The 18,512-nt window shown below is 45.7% G+C and overlaps 1 protein-coding gene across 1 annotated transcript in view; it reads right to left on the reverse strand.

The window, feature by feature from the left end:
- The window catches only part of PPP3CB (protein phosphatase 3 catalytic subunit beta), a 65,347-nt gene that overhangs the window by 39,974 nt on the left and 6,861 nt on the right, over positions 1 to 18,512 (reverse strand). Inside the window, exons 2-3 of the mRNA XM_063128891.1 lie at positions 5,558 to 5,758; positions 484 to 608 (exon numbers count right to left, since the gene is read on the reverse strand). Of these exons, the coding sequence (XP_062984961.1) occupies positions 484 to 608; positions 5,558 to 5,585 (153 nt within the window). The 5' untranslated portion in view covers positions 5,586 to 5,758. The remainder of the gene's footprint in view (positions 1 to 483; positions 609 to 5,557; positions 5,759 to 18,512) is intronic.

An 18,512-nucleotide genomic window follows, 5' to 3' on the forward strand; every position in this document is an offset into this window, starting at 1 on the left:
AGGGCTTGGTAGAAAACTGGGTCTTGTCTCATTTGTGCAGATATAGAGAAAGTAAGCAGACGAGAGTCCTATTTTTTCCGTATCTATTTGGAAAATCCCGTAAAAATGGAACGTAGGGGTTAGGGAACTGCGTGAAAGGTGCCCTGCTTGTCCGTGGGCAGGAGGCACTCAGCCCTGGCCAGTGGATGCGTGGATAATGCCTATGTGTAGTTTCCACCTGGCAACTTGTCTGCCAGCAGGTTATTGTGGAAGGAAACTGGGTGTGGGGAAGCAGTGAGAGAAAGAAGATGGTTTCCAGGGTCAATAAAGCCCTTCCATCAAATGTTGCCTCCCATACATCAAAGAGAAATGAAAATGTTACCACACTGAAACAAGATTAAGAGTCACTACAATAACAAAATACACACACACACACACACACACACACACACACACACACTTATCATTGTTGAGATTAACATGAGGGCACACACATTCAATTACCTCTATGCTAAAATATCCTCTGTCTACATAGTCACCAAGGAAGAGATATCTTGTGTTAGCAGGTGATCCTCCCACTTCAAATAGCTTCATGAGGTCAAAGAATTGGCCATGAATGTCACCACACACTGTAATGAAAATGCTGCTGATTAAAGAACCAAGGTGAATTTTTATTGGTGGGAAAACAGCCAAATCCAAAACTACACTCAGTCAATCAGAATTCTAGAGCAAAAACCTAGGGTCCTTCCAGATGGAAGGCTCCAAGTGCTACCAATCAAAATGCCAGTGGCTGCATTCAGACAACACAATAGTCAATGGTGGGTTAATAGCCAACCCCACATTTGATTATCGAGGGGATACTTCCCACACAACATAATTATAATCAACCGTGGTGAGGATTAAGGCCAGTGTCGAGTTGACTATTAGTCAACGATGTGTTTGATTGACACATCCCCTGCCCTCTCTCCCCCCTCAGCTTCCCTGCTGGTATCCCATCAGTCATTGCAAATTCAGCTGGCTGGAAGAGAGTGGCAGTTGCCACTTTGGTCACTTTTGCTAGGGGACTCTGTAGTCCCCCCAAATAACCAACTGTGTACAATGAAATAGTCAATGGTGCCCGACACACAACACAATAACCAACAATTTATTTATTTATTTATTTATTTATTGCATTTCTATACCGCCCAATAGCCGAAGCTCTCTGGGCGGTTCACAAAAATTGTTCAAATGAACAACTCTGTACAGTGTTGGTTATTTGGGCCAAATAACCAACCATGGTGTGAAAAAATCCCAACAGATGACACAACAACCAACTGATAACCCACCATTGGTTATCTTGTCATCTGAGCCAAGTCACTGTGAGTAGCTGCTCCATCTTTTATTACTTAACAGATTTTTTTTCTGGTAAGAAAAAAGACAGAAGAAATGGTGAGAAAACAGAGGAGGGCTACAAACTGAAGATGCCATTACCTGGACACCTCTGTAAAATTCTGTGAGATTGCACAACAAAAGCCTCATTTGGAAGCATTCCAAGTCACTGCATTTTAGTTTTAAGATAAAAATGACTGCTCTCCACAGCTTATTTAGCTTGCACACCTTGAGACATATATTTATCAGCTTCTCAGCAAACTATAATGAACAAGACTAGGAAAATATTCCCAGAGCCAGCTAAAACCTTTATGTGTTAAGGGCATATAAACTGTTAAGGACCATTCATTACATTGCCTGCATAGTCCAGGGGCTCTCAAAGGAGTTAATAGAAATCCTCCTTAAGGAAGACCAACCTTTTCAAAGTATCAATATGGCAACTAGGAACTTTCAATTGCATTAAAGCCAACTTTCCCTCCTCCCTAAGTCTCGGTACTCTGAAGGGAAGAGAGCGTGGAGCCATTTTCCCTACGTTTCCCCCTCCACTGCATACTTATCTACCAGCTTTCTAAGCCACGTTGCCATCTAATGGAAGCATCTCTAGTCTACAAAAAATTCTGCCACATGAAATTCATTACATTTTCAAAATGTCACAGGTAGAGTTGTAAGCAAGCAATCGAGGAGGGGTGCTTGCAAAAGTGAGCACTTTTGCTCAAATGCTTGTGGGTACGATCAAAGTAAAACTGTGAATGCTGCTGCCACTTCCTCATTTCCTTGCCCCAAGGCCCAGTAACTTGCCTTGGGGCAGGACAGGGGAAGGTCATGGAGGCCTTGGTGGATCATCTCTTCACACTGGGGACTCAAAATACCCATCTCAGAATCTCTGGCTGGAAACAGGTACTATGGCACATCACTTTCCCGAGGAAGAAGGTCTGCTGCATGCAGGGTCCATGCTTACCTTAATCTCGTGAGTGCCGCCTTTCCTTTTCCTAACCACAGTGTAACTTCTCTGTCCTGCTCCATGGTAAGGCAGCAGAGGTGGTGGTTGCTCCCCAGGCCACAGCAGTGTGACCTAGTGCTTCTCCCAGGCAGAAATGACATACATACCATTAGTTTTCAACTTGGGAGTCTGGGAGGGGTAGTCCAATTTCCCACTATGAAAAGATGCTCCACTGCAGCAAGGGGAGTGTGCTAGGCATCTCCACCACCTTCCCCTGTCCTACTCCTGTTGGAGTCCTGAATTAGGACTGGTTTTTGTGATTTCCATATTTTTGTACAAGCCTGCAAAACCTGGAAGAAACTGAAGACTCAGCATCAGTCAATCAGCTTAAAGGTCAAGTTTGCAGGTGGACTTTATTGAATTATTGGGATGATGCAAAAGTCTAATTGTCTTGCCATTGCCAATTAGTGGTTTCATCATTTGTTCAGGGAAGTGTATATAAAGAGAGTTTTGGAGCTTTGTAACCAGATTAAAATATTCTCTCTCTGCTGCTGTGAGCCCTGCTGTAACGTGTATGACCAAGTGTGTGAGTATGTTGGTGTAAATTTGTATTGCCATAAACTGTGTTATTTTCTATCAGTAAAATACTTTATTTTTGTACCAAACAAAACAGACTCTGTCTTGAAGTTAATTTGGTCTTTGCTGACTTTCATAGTTAAGAACCGCTGCTATTCTGCTAATTCACTGGCATAGTGAACAAAAGGGTTTATAAATATAATACCCCTCAAGAACTCCAAGGTACCTTACTGGGTGTTAAGGGCATGGAAAAGGCAAGTGGTGGAAGAGGACGATTTGTGACCATCCGCATTGACTGTCTTCAAAATGCTAAAAGCCCCGACCTCTTTCAGGTGAGCAGCAGGATACTTGTTGCATCACTACTCACCAGACATGTATAGCAAAAGCAAGCGCAGCATCCAATAACACGCACAAGTCAGAAAATATGAGAACGTAAGGGGGGGGGGGAGATATTTATTATAAGAAGTCCGACATGTTTCTTACTCATGTTTCATCAGGGAAATTCTAGAAATAGGGAATAAAATCTTTTAATGTCATAATCCAAGTACTTATTCCCAAAAAACATATATGAAAAGTTATAAAAACCCATATCTTGACATGTACCCAAACTTGTAATACACAAATACACAACCAGGACTTAGAGAAAATGTTAATGTGATGTTTCAAAACTTTAAGTGATATTGCGACTAACAGCTTTTAGGCAGAAATCAGACAAGCCCAGAAAGATTTATTCTAATTTCTATTGTCCCTTTTTAGCATGGTGAAAAACAAAAACCACCATGCACCTATATTGTTTACCAAAGGTATCATGGTTTATCACAGGGGTGCACAACCCATGACTTGCACACAGCCCTCAGGGGTCACCCGTGTACCCATCCCACTGCATGCACCATCTCACCCCAAATTCCACATATACACCCCGACCACCACTGCTAGGGATGGGGAAATATAGAACTGGCCTTTCCCTACTGCCCTCATGCCTAGTGCTATTTGGCTCCTGAGTCTCTGTCAAACAGGGCCTTCTTTCTCAACGTGATAAGACAGTGGTGTTTGGCAGGCTGGTGGAAACCTGATCGTTCTTAGGCAAGGGTGTGTGCAGGGATGACTCTCATTGTGCATCTTCATTCTCAACATGATCGGGCTCCAGTCAGCCTGATTAAGTGGGTGCACGAAAAGCGTCATCCCCACGTACCTCCTTTTCCCAGCAAGATTGGGTTGGCTGGAAGAAGGGAAAGCTTAAAGCCTTTTCTTTCTCCCAGTGATCTGGATCAAGATAGCAGAGATGGGGGGAGGTTTTAAACTTGCCCCCACCCCAATGACCTTGAGCAGGATTGCTGGGGTTGGAGAGATGCTTTATACTCACCCCATCCCAGCGACCCTGCTAAAAATCTCAGGGGTAGTGGGGCGCCTTTAAGTATGTCGCATAGAATCCTATAACAGCCCCCTTTTCTGAGGCTCAAATAGAGGAAAGTTACCAGGAGAAATGTGCAAAGTTATCAGAAGGAAGCTGAAGAATTGGAAAACAGATGTGTACATGTAAATCTGCCTATGGAACAGGGAAAAATGCAGTTAATTGACTAAGTTTGGGAAAAACACTGGGCAGAGGAACTTCCAAAATAAGCTCAAAACCTGAAGCAAGGTTTATATAGTTTAGTAATGTTGTTGGCAGGTGAAGCGATAGTACAGGTTTCAAAGGGAAAAGTGATGTCACTTAACACTGGAAAGACAAATTTCCAAGAGACAGGACACATAGCCAAAAGACATATTTTTCTACATCATGCAAAGACTTGGAAGAAACATTTTAAAAATACACCCAAATCAGCAAAACTCTGAAAAAGCCATGGACACTTGGACAGCAAAGAAGCACCAGGTGCTTCTGAGTATACAACCTGGGATGGTCATCAGGTTCTGTTGCTCCAAGATTTGTAACTATCTGAGTCAATGTGAAAAGTGTGAATGGATTGAATTTAACTGCATTTTATCTAAATAAGTTTTAAAAATTGCATTTAGCTTTTGAGTCCCAGAGTGTATCTCACCCTGTGCTCCAAGGAATTTGTAACCAGTTCACCCCCATCCCAACAATCCTGCTCAAGATCTATGCGCATGCATGTGTGCATGCACAGATGCAGTCCTGACCCTGTACTGTGTATGATTATAGGGGACAAAAAGGGTTGCCCTTCCTGGGTTTAACAGGATGGGAATGACTCTCAGGCTTGCACATTCCCCACTTACCTCTTCTCCTCCACTGCAGCCACAAGATTAGAAACTTTCGTCTCTCTTTTTGATTATCAAGAGCTTGTTGTTTCCTTCAAATCTGACAAACTATGTTTAATCTTAACTATGTTTGTTTGAAACAAGCCAACTTCTAACCACAAGTTGTGAAGTTGGATTGTTTCAAAACCATAATCAAGATTAACCATAGTCTGTTAGGTTAGGATGCAAAACTGGTCTGAAATTAATTTAAAAAAAACAGATATGAAAGTTTCCAATCTCGTACCTTCATTAGACAACGTGAAGGGATAATAACTGGCAAGACTGATCATATTATTTCTTTCTTTTTTGTGACATTAATGGAAAATATGTTTAGCATTCAACTGCTTAGCCTTAATTATTTTAGTTCAAAGCACTTCTATTGAGATATTCCTCCATGCATTTATGGCATTAAACATGACAAATATTAGCCAAAGCTTGCACCTGTAACGGGAGCTTCAACTTCTATCATGGTTTTTTCTCTTCTTAAAATTGCAGCACCTTCATTGATGATTCTAAGTGCAATTTCTTCATCTAGCCGACCTTCTTTTATTAGGTGGTTCTTCAAAATATCAACCCGAGGTTTTCCAGTTGTATCAAACACTTCTTCCGATGTTAGTTGATGTGTTGGTGGAAAGGGGACAGCTGAAAATGAAATAATACCACCAATATCACTTACAATGAACTATTTGAAAAATGTTCTGAGTACAATTTTGATCCAAGAGAGAAAAAGTGTCTTTGGTGTTTGTTTGTTTTAAAGAAATGCATTTGACTTGGTCAAATTGTTATAGTCGTGTGAAAAAGAAAGTACACCCTCTTGGAATTGTATGATTTTACATATCAGGACATAATAACAATCATCTGTTCCTTAGCAGGTCTAAAAATTAGGTAAATACAACCTCAATGAACAACAACACATGACATATTACACTGTGTCATGATTTATTTAACAGAAATAAAGCCAAAATGGAGAAGCCATGTGTGAAAAAGTAAGTACACCCTTACTGCTTCCATAGGAATTAAGATGCTAAGTAGCAGACAGGTGCTGCTAATCAAATGCCCGTGATTAATTGATCATCAGCAAGTATGACCACCTCTATAAAAGCCAACGTTTTTTCAGTTTGCTGGTCTGGAGCATCCAGGTTTGTTGACACACAATGCCAAGGAGGAAAGACATCAGCAATGATCTTAGAGAAGCAATTGCTGCTGCCCATCAATCTGGGAAAGGTTATAAGGCCATTTCCAAACAATTTAAAGTCCATCATTCTACAGTGAAAAGATGATTCAAAAGTGGAAAACATTCAAGACTGTTGCCAATCTTCCCAGGAGAGGACGTCCCAGCAAAATCACACCAAGGTCAGACCGTGCAATGCTCAGAGAAATTGCAAAAAGCTCAAGAGTTACATCTCAGACTCTACAGGCCTCAGTGAGCATGTTAAATGTTAAAGTTCATGACAGTACAGTTAGAAAAAGACTGAACAAGTATGGTTTGTTTGGAAGGGTTGCCAGGAGAAAGCCTCTTCTCTCTAAAAAGAATGTGGCAGCACGGCTTAGGTTTGCAAAGTTGCATCTGAACAAACCACAAGACCTCTGGAACAATGTCCTTTGGACAGACGAGACCAAAGTGGAGATGTTTGGCCATAATGCACAGTGCCACGTTTGGCGAAAACCAAACACAGCATATCAGCACAAACACCTCATACCAACTGTCAAGCATGGTGGTGGAGGGATGATGATTTGGGCTTGTTTTGCAGCCACAGGACCTGGGAACCTTGCAGTCATTGAGTTGACCATGAACTCCTCTGTATACCAAAGTATTCTAGAGTCAAATGTGAGGCCATCTGTCCGACAGCTAAAGCTTGGCTGAAATTGGGTCATGCAGCAGGACAATGATCCCAAGCACACCAGCAAATCTACAACAGAATGGTTGAAAAAGAAAAGAATCAAGGTGTTGCAATGGCCCAGTCGAAGTCCAGACCTCAACCCAATTGAAATGCTATGGCGGGACCTTAAGAGAGCTGTGCATAAACAAATGCCCTCTAACCTCAATGAACTGAAGCAACATTGTAAAGAAGAGTGGGCCAAAATTCCTCCACAACGATGTGAGAGACTGATAAAGTCATACAGAAAATGATTACTTCAAGTTATTGCTTTTAAAGGCGGTTCTACAAGCTATTGAATCATAAGGTGTACTTACTTTTTCACACATGGCATAGAATCATAGAATAGCAGAGTTGGAAGGGGCCTACAAGGCTATCGAGTCCAACCCCCTGCTCAATGCAGGAATCCACCCTAAAGCATCCCCAACAGATGCTTCTCCATTTTGGCTTTATTTCTGTTAAATAAATCATGACACGGTATAATATGTCATGTGTTGTTGTTCATCTGAGGTTGTATTTGTAAAGGAAGCAGGACCCAGCAAAGCTGGCCTTCCCACTGGATTTTGCACAGATCCCCAGAACAAACGCACACAGCTCACAGTTTGGGGGGTTAAGCCCAAATTTTATTCAGGATAAGGGTAAGATACACAGGATTAGCATACTAAAACTAACAAAACATGCAGATATATATAGAACCCAGACCAAACAAACTAAAACTAAGTAGCAATATCATACATCACCCAGCCATGACGTCTGCCAGCTCAGAACAACCCCCCCCATTCAAAGAATACCCTTTATAGATACTTTTCTCCCTCCTTCCCCCCTCCCTTCGGCACTCCCTGCAAAGATCTTTCACACCTTCCCCAGAGATGTTAATTTACATTCAAGGCTGGTCGGCCTTGCCCCGAGCGGTTCCAGGATGTACCAGAACGTCCACATGCAGCTGGCCGCTTATCTGTTCCGCTCCTAAAACCATAACAATAGAACATTTTAACATTTTAAAAACAGCCATTCCCAGTATGAATTTTCCCCTTCAAGATGGCATTTCTAGAAAATGTGATCTCCATTGTACTTTTTTATTTGGTTACACATTGACCCCTTCGATTATTCTTTCTTTTGTGCCCATGCAGGGGCAGGGGTTCACCCTCCCGAGATGTCCCCTCCCCCTCCCTGCTGAAGCTTTGAGATAGCCCATCTGCCACTACGTTCTCCTTGCCCTTGATGTGGGAGATGGTAAAATTAAAGTCCTGGAGAGCTAAGCTCCAGCGCAACAACTTCTGGTTAGTGTTCTTTACCCGCGCCAGCCAGCAGAGTGGGGAGTGGTCCGTTTGAATACCACAAATATGGCCGCAACTTCCCCACAGCCCATACAATAGCCAAACACTCTTTCTCAATGGTAGCCAACACCCTCTCTCGCGGTAGAAGCTTCTTACTAACAAACGCTATGGGCCGCAACTGCCCCCTCGCCTTCCTGCAACAACACCGTGCCTAAACCCGCCTCCGAGGCATCCGTCCGAACCACAAAGGGGCGGTCAAAGTCCGGTGCCTGGAGCACTGGAGCCTGCTTAAGCTTTTCCTTTAACCCGTCAAACACCTGCTGGCACGCTTCGGTCCACTGCACCCTTATTGGTTGCCTCTTTCGGCACAGCTCGGTCAGCGGGGCCACCAACTGGCTGAAGTTCGGGACGAACCTCCGGTAGTAGCCGGCCAGCCCCAAAAAGGACTGGACCTGCCTCTTAGTCCACGGGACGGGCCACTGCTGGATTGCCTCTACTTTGGCCTCCATAGGCTTCAACGCTCCCTGTCCCACTCTATGGCCCAAATAAGTTACTTCGCCCCTCCCGAACTGGCACTTGGAAGCCTTCACGGTCAACCCTGCTTCCCGCAGCCGGCTTAACACTTGGGACAAATGCGACAAATGCAGTTCCCACGTGTCGCTAAACACCGCCACGTCATCCAAGTAAACACACGAAAAAGCCCCCAGACCGTCCAGAACCCGGTCCATACATTTTTGAAAGCCCCCCAGTGCATTCGAGAGCCTGAATGGAAGAACCGTAAACTGGTAGTGCCCCCGGGGGGTAGAAAAAGCCGATTTCAAAGCAGCATCCTCATCTAGCGGCACCTGCCAATATCCCTTGGTCAGATCCAAAGTGGAAATGAACTTGGCTTTCCCTAACGTCTCTATCAAATCATTGGTGCGGGGCATGGGGTACGCTGCCACGGTGGACACACTGTTCAATTTTCTAAAGTCCACACAGAAACGGACCGATCCGTCCTTTTTGGCCACGAGCACCAGCGGAGAAGACAATGGACTTTGGCTTTTTTTTATCACGCCCATGGCCAGCATCTCCTCGATTTCCTTATTAACTATCTCCAACTGCCTCCTGTTTAACCGGTGAGGAGGAGACTGAATGGGGGGATGCTTCCCTGTATCAATAGAATGCGTGGTCAGCAACGTCCGCCTTGGTAAACCCGAAAACAACTCCTGAAATTCCTGCAAGCACTGCTTCAATTGCCTCTTCTGTAAAGCGCTCAATTCCTCCGGGACCTGAATGTCCGCCAGCCCCTCCTTCCCCCGGTAGCTAGCTAAGACATCCAGCCCGGCTTCTTCACTTGGCGACTCTCCCCATCCTATTTGCCTAACCCGCACTCCCCGCTCCCGGAACGGCTTCATCATATTCACATGATACACTTTAGCCTGGCGTTGACTCTCGGGATCTCTCAGCAAGTAATTCACCTCGTTCAGCTTCTTCTCTACAACGAGGGGCCCTTCCCACCGAACCGCCAGCTTCTCCGGCTTCAACGGCTTCAATACTAACTTTATCTCCTTCCTGAAACACCCGTTGTCTGGCCTGCCGGTCGTACCACCTCTTCTGAGTTTGCTGTGCTTGAGCTAAATTCTCCTGCGCTGCCTCCCCAACCTCCTGCAAGAGGTTCTGCAAATTCTGCATGTGTTCTACAACCGACACTGGGGTGGGGGTAGTTCGTCCCTCCCAACCTTCCCCCAACAACCTCAAAGGGCCTTGCAATTCTCTTCCAAAGACCATCTCATTAGCCGAAAACCTCAAACTATCACTTTTAGCATCCCGGCCGCAAAGAGAAGGTAGGGCAGGGCTTGATCACAATCCACCGCATGCTTTACCGCATAGGCTTTCAACATCTTCCCCAGCGTTTGATTGAACCGCTCCACCAAGCCATTCCCTTCATGATGATACGCTGCTGCTATACACTGGTGCACCCCTGCCAACTTCCACAATTCTTTTAACAACAGAAACATAAAATTCCCCCCTTGATCATGCACCAACACCTTGGGGACCCCCACCCGGGTGAAAATCGTCATCATGGCTTTCGCCACCTGTGGGGCCGAAAAAGCTGAAAGCGGCACCGCTTCTACATACCGGATGGTGTAGTCCACCAGAGTTAAAATATACTTTTTCCCCGAGCGGGTGGCTGGACTGAAGGGTCCCAAAATGTCCACCCCATCTTTTCGAACGGCACTTCTGAGATGGGGGAGGGGCATAGTGGGGCTTTGGGGTGGTCTCGGGGGAACCCCACTCGTTGGCATGTTTCACATGAATTACAAAAGTCTCGCACCTCCTGGGCTACCCCGGGCCAATAAAAATCTCAGTTCACCCGCTCTAACGTTCGGCGTATTCCCAGATGTCCTCCCCACAGCCGCTCATGGGCAGTTTCCAGCACCTTCCCCCTTAATGATGCGGGCACCACCAGTTGCTTTCTTTCCACCCCTCCACCTCCTTTAGGGGGAAATTGACGGTATAACCTTCCGCGTTCCCACATGAACACAGCTGTCCCCACCTTCCCTCACCCTTCTGCTGGGCCTCCCGCTGCCTCCCAGCACTCCTGTAGCGAGAGATCCTGCTGCAACTCGTTGCGAAACTCCGGGGTATCCCAACCCACCCGGTCTGGGCCCCCTCCTTCCCCCCCTTCCTGTGAGGGTTCCTCCACCACACTTGCCAGTTCTTCCTTCTCTTGGGCCTCCCTCTGACGGGCCACCTTCCCCCGGGTTGTCACCGCCAACTGGGTAACTTTAAAACATAAGTCGTTGCCCAGAAGGAAAGCGGGTCCTTCCGTATGCGTGAGGATAACTAGCTCCCCCTTCCAGCCTCGATATTCAATGTTCACTCGGGCCAGCAGGGCCTCAAATGGAGGCGCTCCGTATGGGGTCACCGTTACGGCCCAACCCGCTAGTCTCTGTCCGGGTTTGAGCAGACCCACATGGGCACTGCTAAGGTCCGCTCCGGTGTCCCTCTGAGCCCGAACCGTCCTCCCATCGACCACCATGCACTCACAGAATTTCCGACGGCTCCACCGAAGCTGGGCCGGGGTCACCAACCGCATAGAGATGGCGTTCGCTGGACCAGGGCTCCCGGGGCTCATGGTTGCTTGGGCCACCCCTGCGGACTCGGCATGCATGTACTCCCACTCCAGGTCAGCCACTTCCCCTTCGCTATCGTCACTCCAGTTAGAGGCCGGAGAGGCCGGCGTTATTGGTGCCGCCGCCGCTCGGACCATCGGCTTTGGGGCTGGGCCTCCGCCCACCTGCTTGGCCGCCAGCTTCGGACATTCCCTCTTCAGGTGTCCCGGCTCCTTGCAGTAGAAGCACCCCCCACTCGCCTGGGGTCCAGACGCCACTACTCCGCCTGCCGCACCTCCCGACGCTCCTTCCCAGGCCACGCCGACTTCCTTTCTCCTGCCGCTCCCCTGGGATGCCTCTCCGGGATCTTCAGGGTCCCCCCGGCTCCCTTCCGCTCGAACGCCTGCAGCTGTTCTGCCATCTTCGCTGCCTCCATCAAAGTTGGGGGGTTCTTTTCCCCCACCCAGGCATTGTATTTCTCCGGGAACTGTCGATAGAGCTGCTCTTTGGCTATCAAATCCTTGGCTCCCTTCAAGTCTCGGACCCCTTCGGCGTCCATCCAAGCCTCCATAGCCGTCATCATTTGGGTAGCAAAAGCGGCAAAAGTCTCTTTGGGGTTTCTGGTCAGCTGACGAAACTTCTGCCTGCAATGTTCCGCTGTAAGGGCAAACTGCTCCTTGGCCAAATTTTTGAAATACAGGTGGTCGTGGCGCAACTCTCGTAGAATGGTTGCTATCATTTCTCGCAAAGTTCTGTTGACTTGTGGCCGCAACAGATTCATCCTTTGGGCTGGCAAGACCCCCAACTCGTCACACGTATCTTCAAAAAGGGCTAGGAACGCTCCCACGTGGCTCCTTGATTCTGCGACATCCTTGGCTGGCTTATTCCTCTTTGCTTAGCCTGGGTTCAAACCTCTGCTTCACTGCTCTCCCTTTCCTACCAGCGTTCTGTTCCTCTGGATCTGTGTCGAATCCCAGCACTGCCCACCATGTAAAGGAAGCTGGACCCAGCAAAGCTGGCCTTCCCACTGGATTTTGCACAGATCCCCAGAACAAACACACACAGCTCACAGTTTGAAGGGTTAAGCCCAAATTTTATTCAGGATAAGGGTAAGATACACAGGATGAGCATACTAAAACTAACAAAACATGCAGATATATATAGAACCCAGACCAAGCAAACTAAAACTAAGTAGCAATATCATACATCACCCAGCCATGATGTCTGCCAGCTCAGAACAACCCCCCCCCCATTCAAAGAATACCCTTTATAGATACTAGGGGTGTGCACGGACCCCCCGCTCCGCTTCACTTGCAGATCCGCCATTTTCCGGATCGGGCCACTCCGCCCCGCCCCCGTTCCGCCCACTTCCGCTCCGCTCCGCTCGGAGCGCCGGATCCGGATCCGGAGCTCCGTTTCCCCCCCCCCCCATAGGCTTGCATTGAAAGCTAAAAAATTATACAACTTTTTTTCTGTTCAAGTTAGAAACCTCACGTTTGGCACCATGACACCTCATGGGGGTATACACACGCACGCCAAGTTTCAAAGCAATCCCACCATCCCCTGATTTTTGGGGAATTTTTGAAAATCAGGCACCCCATTCACACCCCTTTCCATAGCTCCGTCAATTTGCACGTTAGAAACCTCAAACTCGCCACCATGAAAGCTTATCCAGGGATACATACGCACGCCGAGACTCAAGGCAGTCCCATCATCCCCTGATTTTTGGGGAATTTATGAAAATCCAACACCCCTTTCCATAGCTCCGTCAATTTTGCACGTTAAAAAAAACCCTCAAACTCACCACCATGAAAGCTTATCCAGGGATACATACGCACGCAGAGACTCAAGGCAGTCCCATCATCCCCTGTTTTTTGGCGGGGCTTAAACCTGCAAAATTTGGAACTTCCAAAACTCCAAGTGAGCGCAAGAAGGACTTCTCCCCTGAGTCAAAGCCACACACACACAACATCCCTGCGAGGTGGGCAGGGGAGGAGGGAGGGAAGGCAGGCAGGCATGCAGCTGGCATTTCTGGGGGCATAAGGAAGTGAGCCAAGGATAAGCCAGTAATGCATATAAAATGGAATAAATCAATAAATAAACAAAGGAGGGGTGGAATTAAAAGCAGCAGTGTTGCTGAATAAACAGCAAGAAGATTTTTTTAAAAAAGGCTATATCTGTCTTTTACCAGCAATAGGGGGATGTGCCCGGGGGAGGGGGAAGCAGCTGCCAGTTCAACTCAAGACAGCCACCAACAGCTCTGAGATTAAGAAGTAAACGCTCACTTCAACTCATAACAGGCATCGCTCCACCACTAAGAAGTAAACGCTCACTTTGACTCATAATAGGCATTGCTCCACCGTTTTACTCTCTTTGGAAGGCTCTAATGGCCTTCCAGTGCAGGAGAGAGTGGGGGCACGTCCACAATGAGATGCCCTAGGGGAGCTCATCCCCTTGCACCACATCTTTTCAGTTGTTCCCCAAAGTTAGGGTGGGGAGCAGTGCTGTGTTTCTATCTCTTATTCTTGGCTTAGTATATGATTTCAGGTTGTGTTTGTGCATTTGGTGGGGCTACTGTGTTAAAAAACACGGGGAAAAGCCCGTTCAGATGAAGAAAGAGAAGTTTCCCAGAATCCCAAGTTACCTGTTTTGCCTATGCCCTCCTCTAACTTTGGGATCATCATGACCGGGAGCTGACTCTGCCCCTCAGCCCTTTGAAAAAGGTATTTTTCCCGCCGATTTTTTAAAAACTTCTAGCGCGCGACCCGTACGACGCAGAAAGTTGAGAGTAGTCTCAAAATGACCCCCATCCACGACTCTCTGTGCACAAGAATTTTCAGAACGATAGCTTAACCCCCCCCCAGTTATCCCCGATTCTTTCCCTCAATGCAATCCTATGGGCGAAAAGCCGAAAACGCCGTTTGAGCCGCGCGGTTGACCCGATTTTCAAAAAAATATAGCACGCGACCCACACGACGCAGAGAGGTGAGAGTGGTCTCAAAATGACCCCCATCCACGACTCTCTGAGCACAAGAATTTCCAGAACGATAGCTTCAAAAACAACCTAGTTATGCGCGATTATTTGCCGCAATGCAATCCTATGGCGAAATGTTTTCAAGATGGCGACCGGAGCGCTCCGCCTGAACTAGGAGCTCCGAAAAATGGTCGCTTCTCTTCGCCTTGCTTCTAGGGGTCCGCGGTCCGCTCCTACTCTGCCTCTGGGTAAGGCGGAGCAGGCCAATCCGCTACTGCTTCTATGCTCCTAATCGGAGCGGATCACACCCCTAATAGATACTTTTCTCACTCCTTCCCCCCTCCCTTCGGCTCTCCCTGCGAAGATCTTTCACACCTTCCCCAGAGATGTTAATTTCCACTCAAGGCCGGTCGGCCTTGCCCTGAGCGGTTCCAGGATGTACCAGAACGCCCACATGCAGCTGGCCGCTTATCTGTTCCGCTCCTAAAACCATAACAATAGAACATTTTAACATTTTAAAAACAGCCATTCCCAGTATGAATTTACCCCTTCCTTACAGTATTTACCTAATTTTTAGACCTGCTAAGGAACAGATGATTGTTATTATTTATTTATTTTTATTTATTTATTTTTATGCCGCCATTCAGCCAAAAAAGCCTCTCATGGCGGCTTACAAAAGTATTACTTGACAGTCCCTGCCCACAGGCTTACAATCTAAAATTATGTCCTGATATGTAAAATCATACAATTCCAAGAGGGTGTACTTTCTTTTTCACACGACTGTATGTAGGATAACAAAATGATGGGCTAGATGTGTGAAGAAGGAACACACTGTGTCTTTGTGTGCCCTGTTTAGAGATACATTGCTTACCCTGTGGTTTCCCAGGCAGTGAGGGTCAGGCCACTCAACGCTAGAGATTTACTTTTATGTCATAGAATAAGGATGAATGGCAGCCACTTACTTATATGAGAGAGAATAAAGGGTGCACTTAGGTATAACACTGAAGTTTGAGCTAAACATGTTCCCTGCCTGTGATAACCCCACCTATTGAGAAAAATCTAAATGACTTTTGCCCCGAGGCAGACAGGCAGGCAGCCTTGAAAGTTGGGGTAACAGCAAGTTGCACAAAGAGTAGGTTATTTAAATTGAAAACCACAGAAGAATCAAACTAAGTAAAACAATGGAGAAAAGAGAATGAAAAATTAAAGTAACTGCTGACAGTTATAAAGTACAGCATAGTGTATAAAACTGTTTTCAGACAGAAAAATGTCAGAATAGTTATATTCAATAAAATTGATTGAATGATTGTCAATTACTAATGAAAACTATATAGTGAAGCTAAATATTGAATCAAAACGTTTTTAAATCAATAGTATGAGTCATATAAAATGAGTAAGTATACAGCAGCCTTTGAAGTGCATTTAACTCATTACTTTTGGTGCTATAAAACATTAGTGACATAAGACAATGTCCCCATCCCCTGAGCCCCTTGAAAAGCCTCACCAGAGGGTCGGGATTCCCTCTTGAATGTGGGACGAGGTATGGGAGGCTGTTAGGGAGGGGACAGTTGCCCCAAATTGAGCAGAGGCGACTTGTGCAGGCAAAGTCCCCTGCTATGAGCTTCCTTCTGCTCACAGTTCTTGGTTCCAAGGCTTTTTGATGTTAGTGGGACTTACTTTCTCAAAGGACTAGACATAATGGTCAAACTAGATTTGGTGGACAAATAATTGATTTGCACAAATTCAGCATTTAAACTTTTTTTTTAAAAAAATGCCTTTTATTAGATAATCATGCCAATTCACTGTCTCAAAACAAACAGATAAACAAGGTTTATTTTGCTGGCAGAGGTTTTATGGTTAAAGATGTTTATAGTTGAGATGGCATTATGGCAGGAAGTTCCCTAGACCCAAATCTCAAAATGTTAAACAAGGAACAACAGTGAAAAACCTATGCAGTTTGTCCACATTTGGGGATGTAGATGGGATAATCTATAGGTTGTTTGTCTACATTTGGTATTAGCAGCAGGATAACCTGAAGTGTTTCCTTCATATCCCCACACCACAATGGATCTTAGGTATAATTTTTATTTGCGTTTATTATTCGGTTCCTCCTCTTATCCAGCAATGGCTGTGAATGCAGAATTTGGATGTTGTGATGTTGGTTGCAAAGCGTATATAGAGAGATGGTTTTGGAAGGTATGTGTATGACAAACACATGAGTTATTGATATTCTGGTAGGGGCCACAATTCCTTGTACAGCTTGCATTTATGAATCCTTGGCATGCTCATTTATTGAATCTAAGAAATACGTATCTCAGAAATGCTGAAGTTGGTTTGAGATTTGTTACTGCCAACCAGGGTTGAAAGTGCTACAATACAGAGTCCATTGGCTTTGATGGACTATTGGACTGTTATCTTTCATTTATCATCTCTGGTTCCACCATAATTAATTGCTCTACATGTATCAGAATGCTTTGAAAGAATATGGACAACTCTGTCCTTTCCCCACTATCATTGATATCAAGGTTCCATTTAGTCCTGATATATCAAGTCCCCAGTGTTAAGAGGACTTTTTGCTCTCATCAGCCAGGGATCTGCAAGGTTTTGTCTAACAGAGATTAATAATACCATCCCTTTGGGAATCTTACCATAAGGACATAGAAGTGATAGATCCCTTCTTAATCCCATTCTCCATAGAAAGCTGCATTAGGTGAAGATAAGGCTTTCATTCCCCAGAATGACGGATTTTAAGTTGGATTTTAAGGAGTGAATAGTGCTATCCCTGATGTGAAATGACTGGACAAGATGATATCATGGGCTTCATCTGCCCCACTATCCAGTGTCTTGGTTATCTGTAGGTTATAGAGGCTAGGTTCATGCTCATTGCTGTGCTCCCATCTACTGATATCAAAGCTGTTGAAGTAGGACCACTTCTTATGCTGTGCAATAACATAGCCTTTAAGTAAGATGGCATTTGCATTCATGTTTAGGCTTTAGGATATACTGAGAGAGCACTCTCCCAGTTGTTACCATGAAGAACCCCTGATGTCCTTGCATTTGCAGAATGCTGTATCTGTAAAACCAAGTTGATGCTATTTGCTAATTTGGAGTGATAATGAAATAAAATAAATGTGTCCCAGCTTTCTATTATGGATCAGACCAAAATCAGTTTCTGTCTGTGACATTGTTCTCAGAGAGCAGATGAGGCGGTGACAACAGAGAGGACCTTTTCGATAGTGGTTCCCCGACTATAGAATGCCCTCCCCAGGAAGGCTTATCAAACACAAATGTTATTTTCTTGCTCCAGAATAGGAAAGGCCAGCAGGATGTGTGTGTGTGAGTATTCATTTGGCTGTTTATGGCCAAGTCTCGTTGATATGCAGGTGCCAAACACTCCCCAGCGTTCCTTCCAACTTTGGCCAGGGAGGGGGTGGGATCACTGTGCAAAGAGTGATGAATGGTTTGGCTCTATTAACTTGGAACCCCCCAACCTAGAATCTTTTCCAAACATATGCCAAAGTTTTGTGCTAGTTTTGTGCCGCCCCAAGAAGCCGGGAAATGACATACTCTTAGGTGTGGTCTGGTGGATGAGAAAAATTTCACATTCTCAGATCCACTCCAAACCGGTGCCAAAAATTAGTACTAGTTTTGTGCCGTTTTGTGCCACAAACCCCGAGTTTTGTGCCGCATCCTAAAGTGTGAAAACGACATGCCCTTAGGTGTGGTCTGGTGGATGAGAAAATTTCATGTTCTCAGATCCACTCCAAACCGGTGCAAAAGTTTTGTGCTAGTTTTATACCGTTTTGTGCCGCAAACCCCGAGTTTTGTGCCGCCCCAAGAAGCCGGGAAATGACATACTCTTAGGTGTGGTCTGGTGGATGAGAAAAATTTCACATTCTCAGATCCACTCCAAACCGGTGCCAAAAATTAGTACTAGTTTTGTGCCGTTTTGTGCCACAAACCCCGAGTTTTGTGCTGCATCCTAAAGTGTGAAAACGACATGCCCTTAGGTGTGGTCTGGTGGATGAGAAAATTTCACATTTTCAGATCCACTCCAAACCGGTGCCAAAGTTTTGTGCTAGTTTTGTGCCGCAAGCCCTGAGTTTTGTGCCACCACCAACAGCTGTGTATTGATACTTCAAGCGGGGGTTCATAGTTAACACACCAAAA

This window comes from Elgaria multicarinata, chromosome 6, assembly GCF_023053635.1.
Source record: "Elgaria multicarinata webbii isolate HBS135686 ecotype San Diego chromosome 6, rElgMul1.1.pri, whole genome shotgun sequence".
NCBI classification, from domain to species: Eukaryota; Metazoa; Chordata; class Lepidosauria; order Squamata; family Anguidae; genus Elgaria; species Elgaria multicarinata.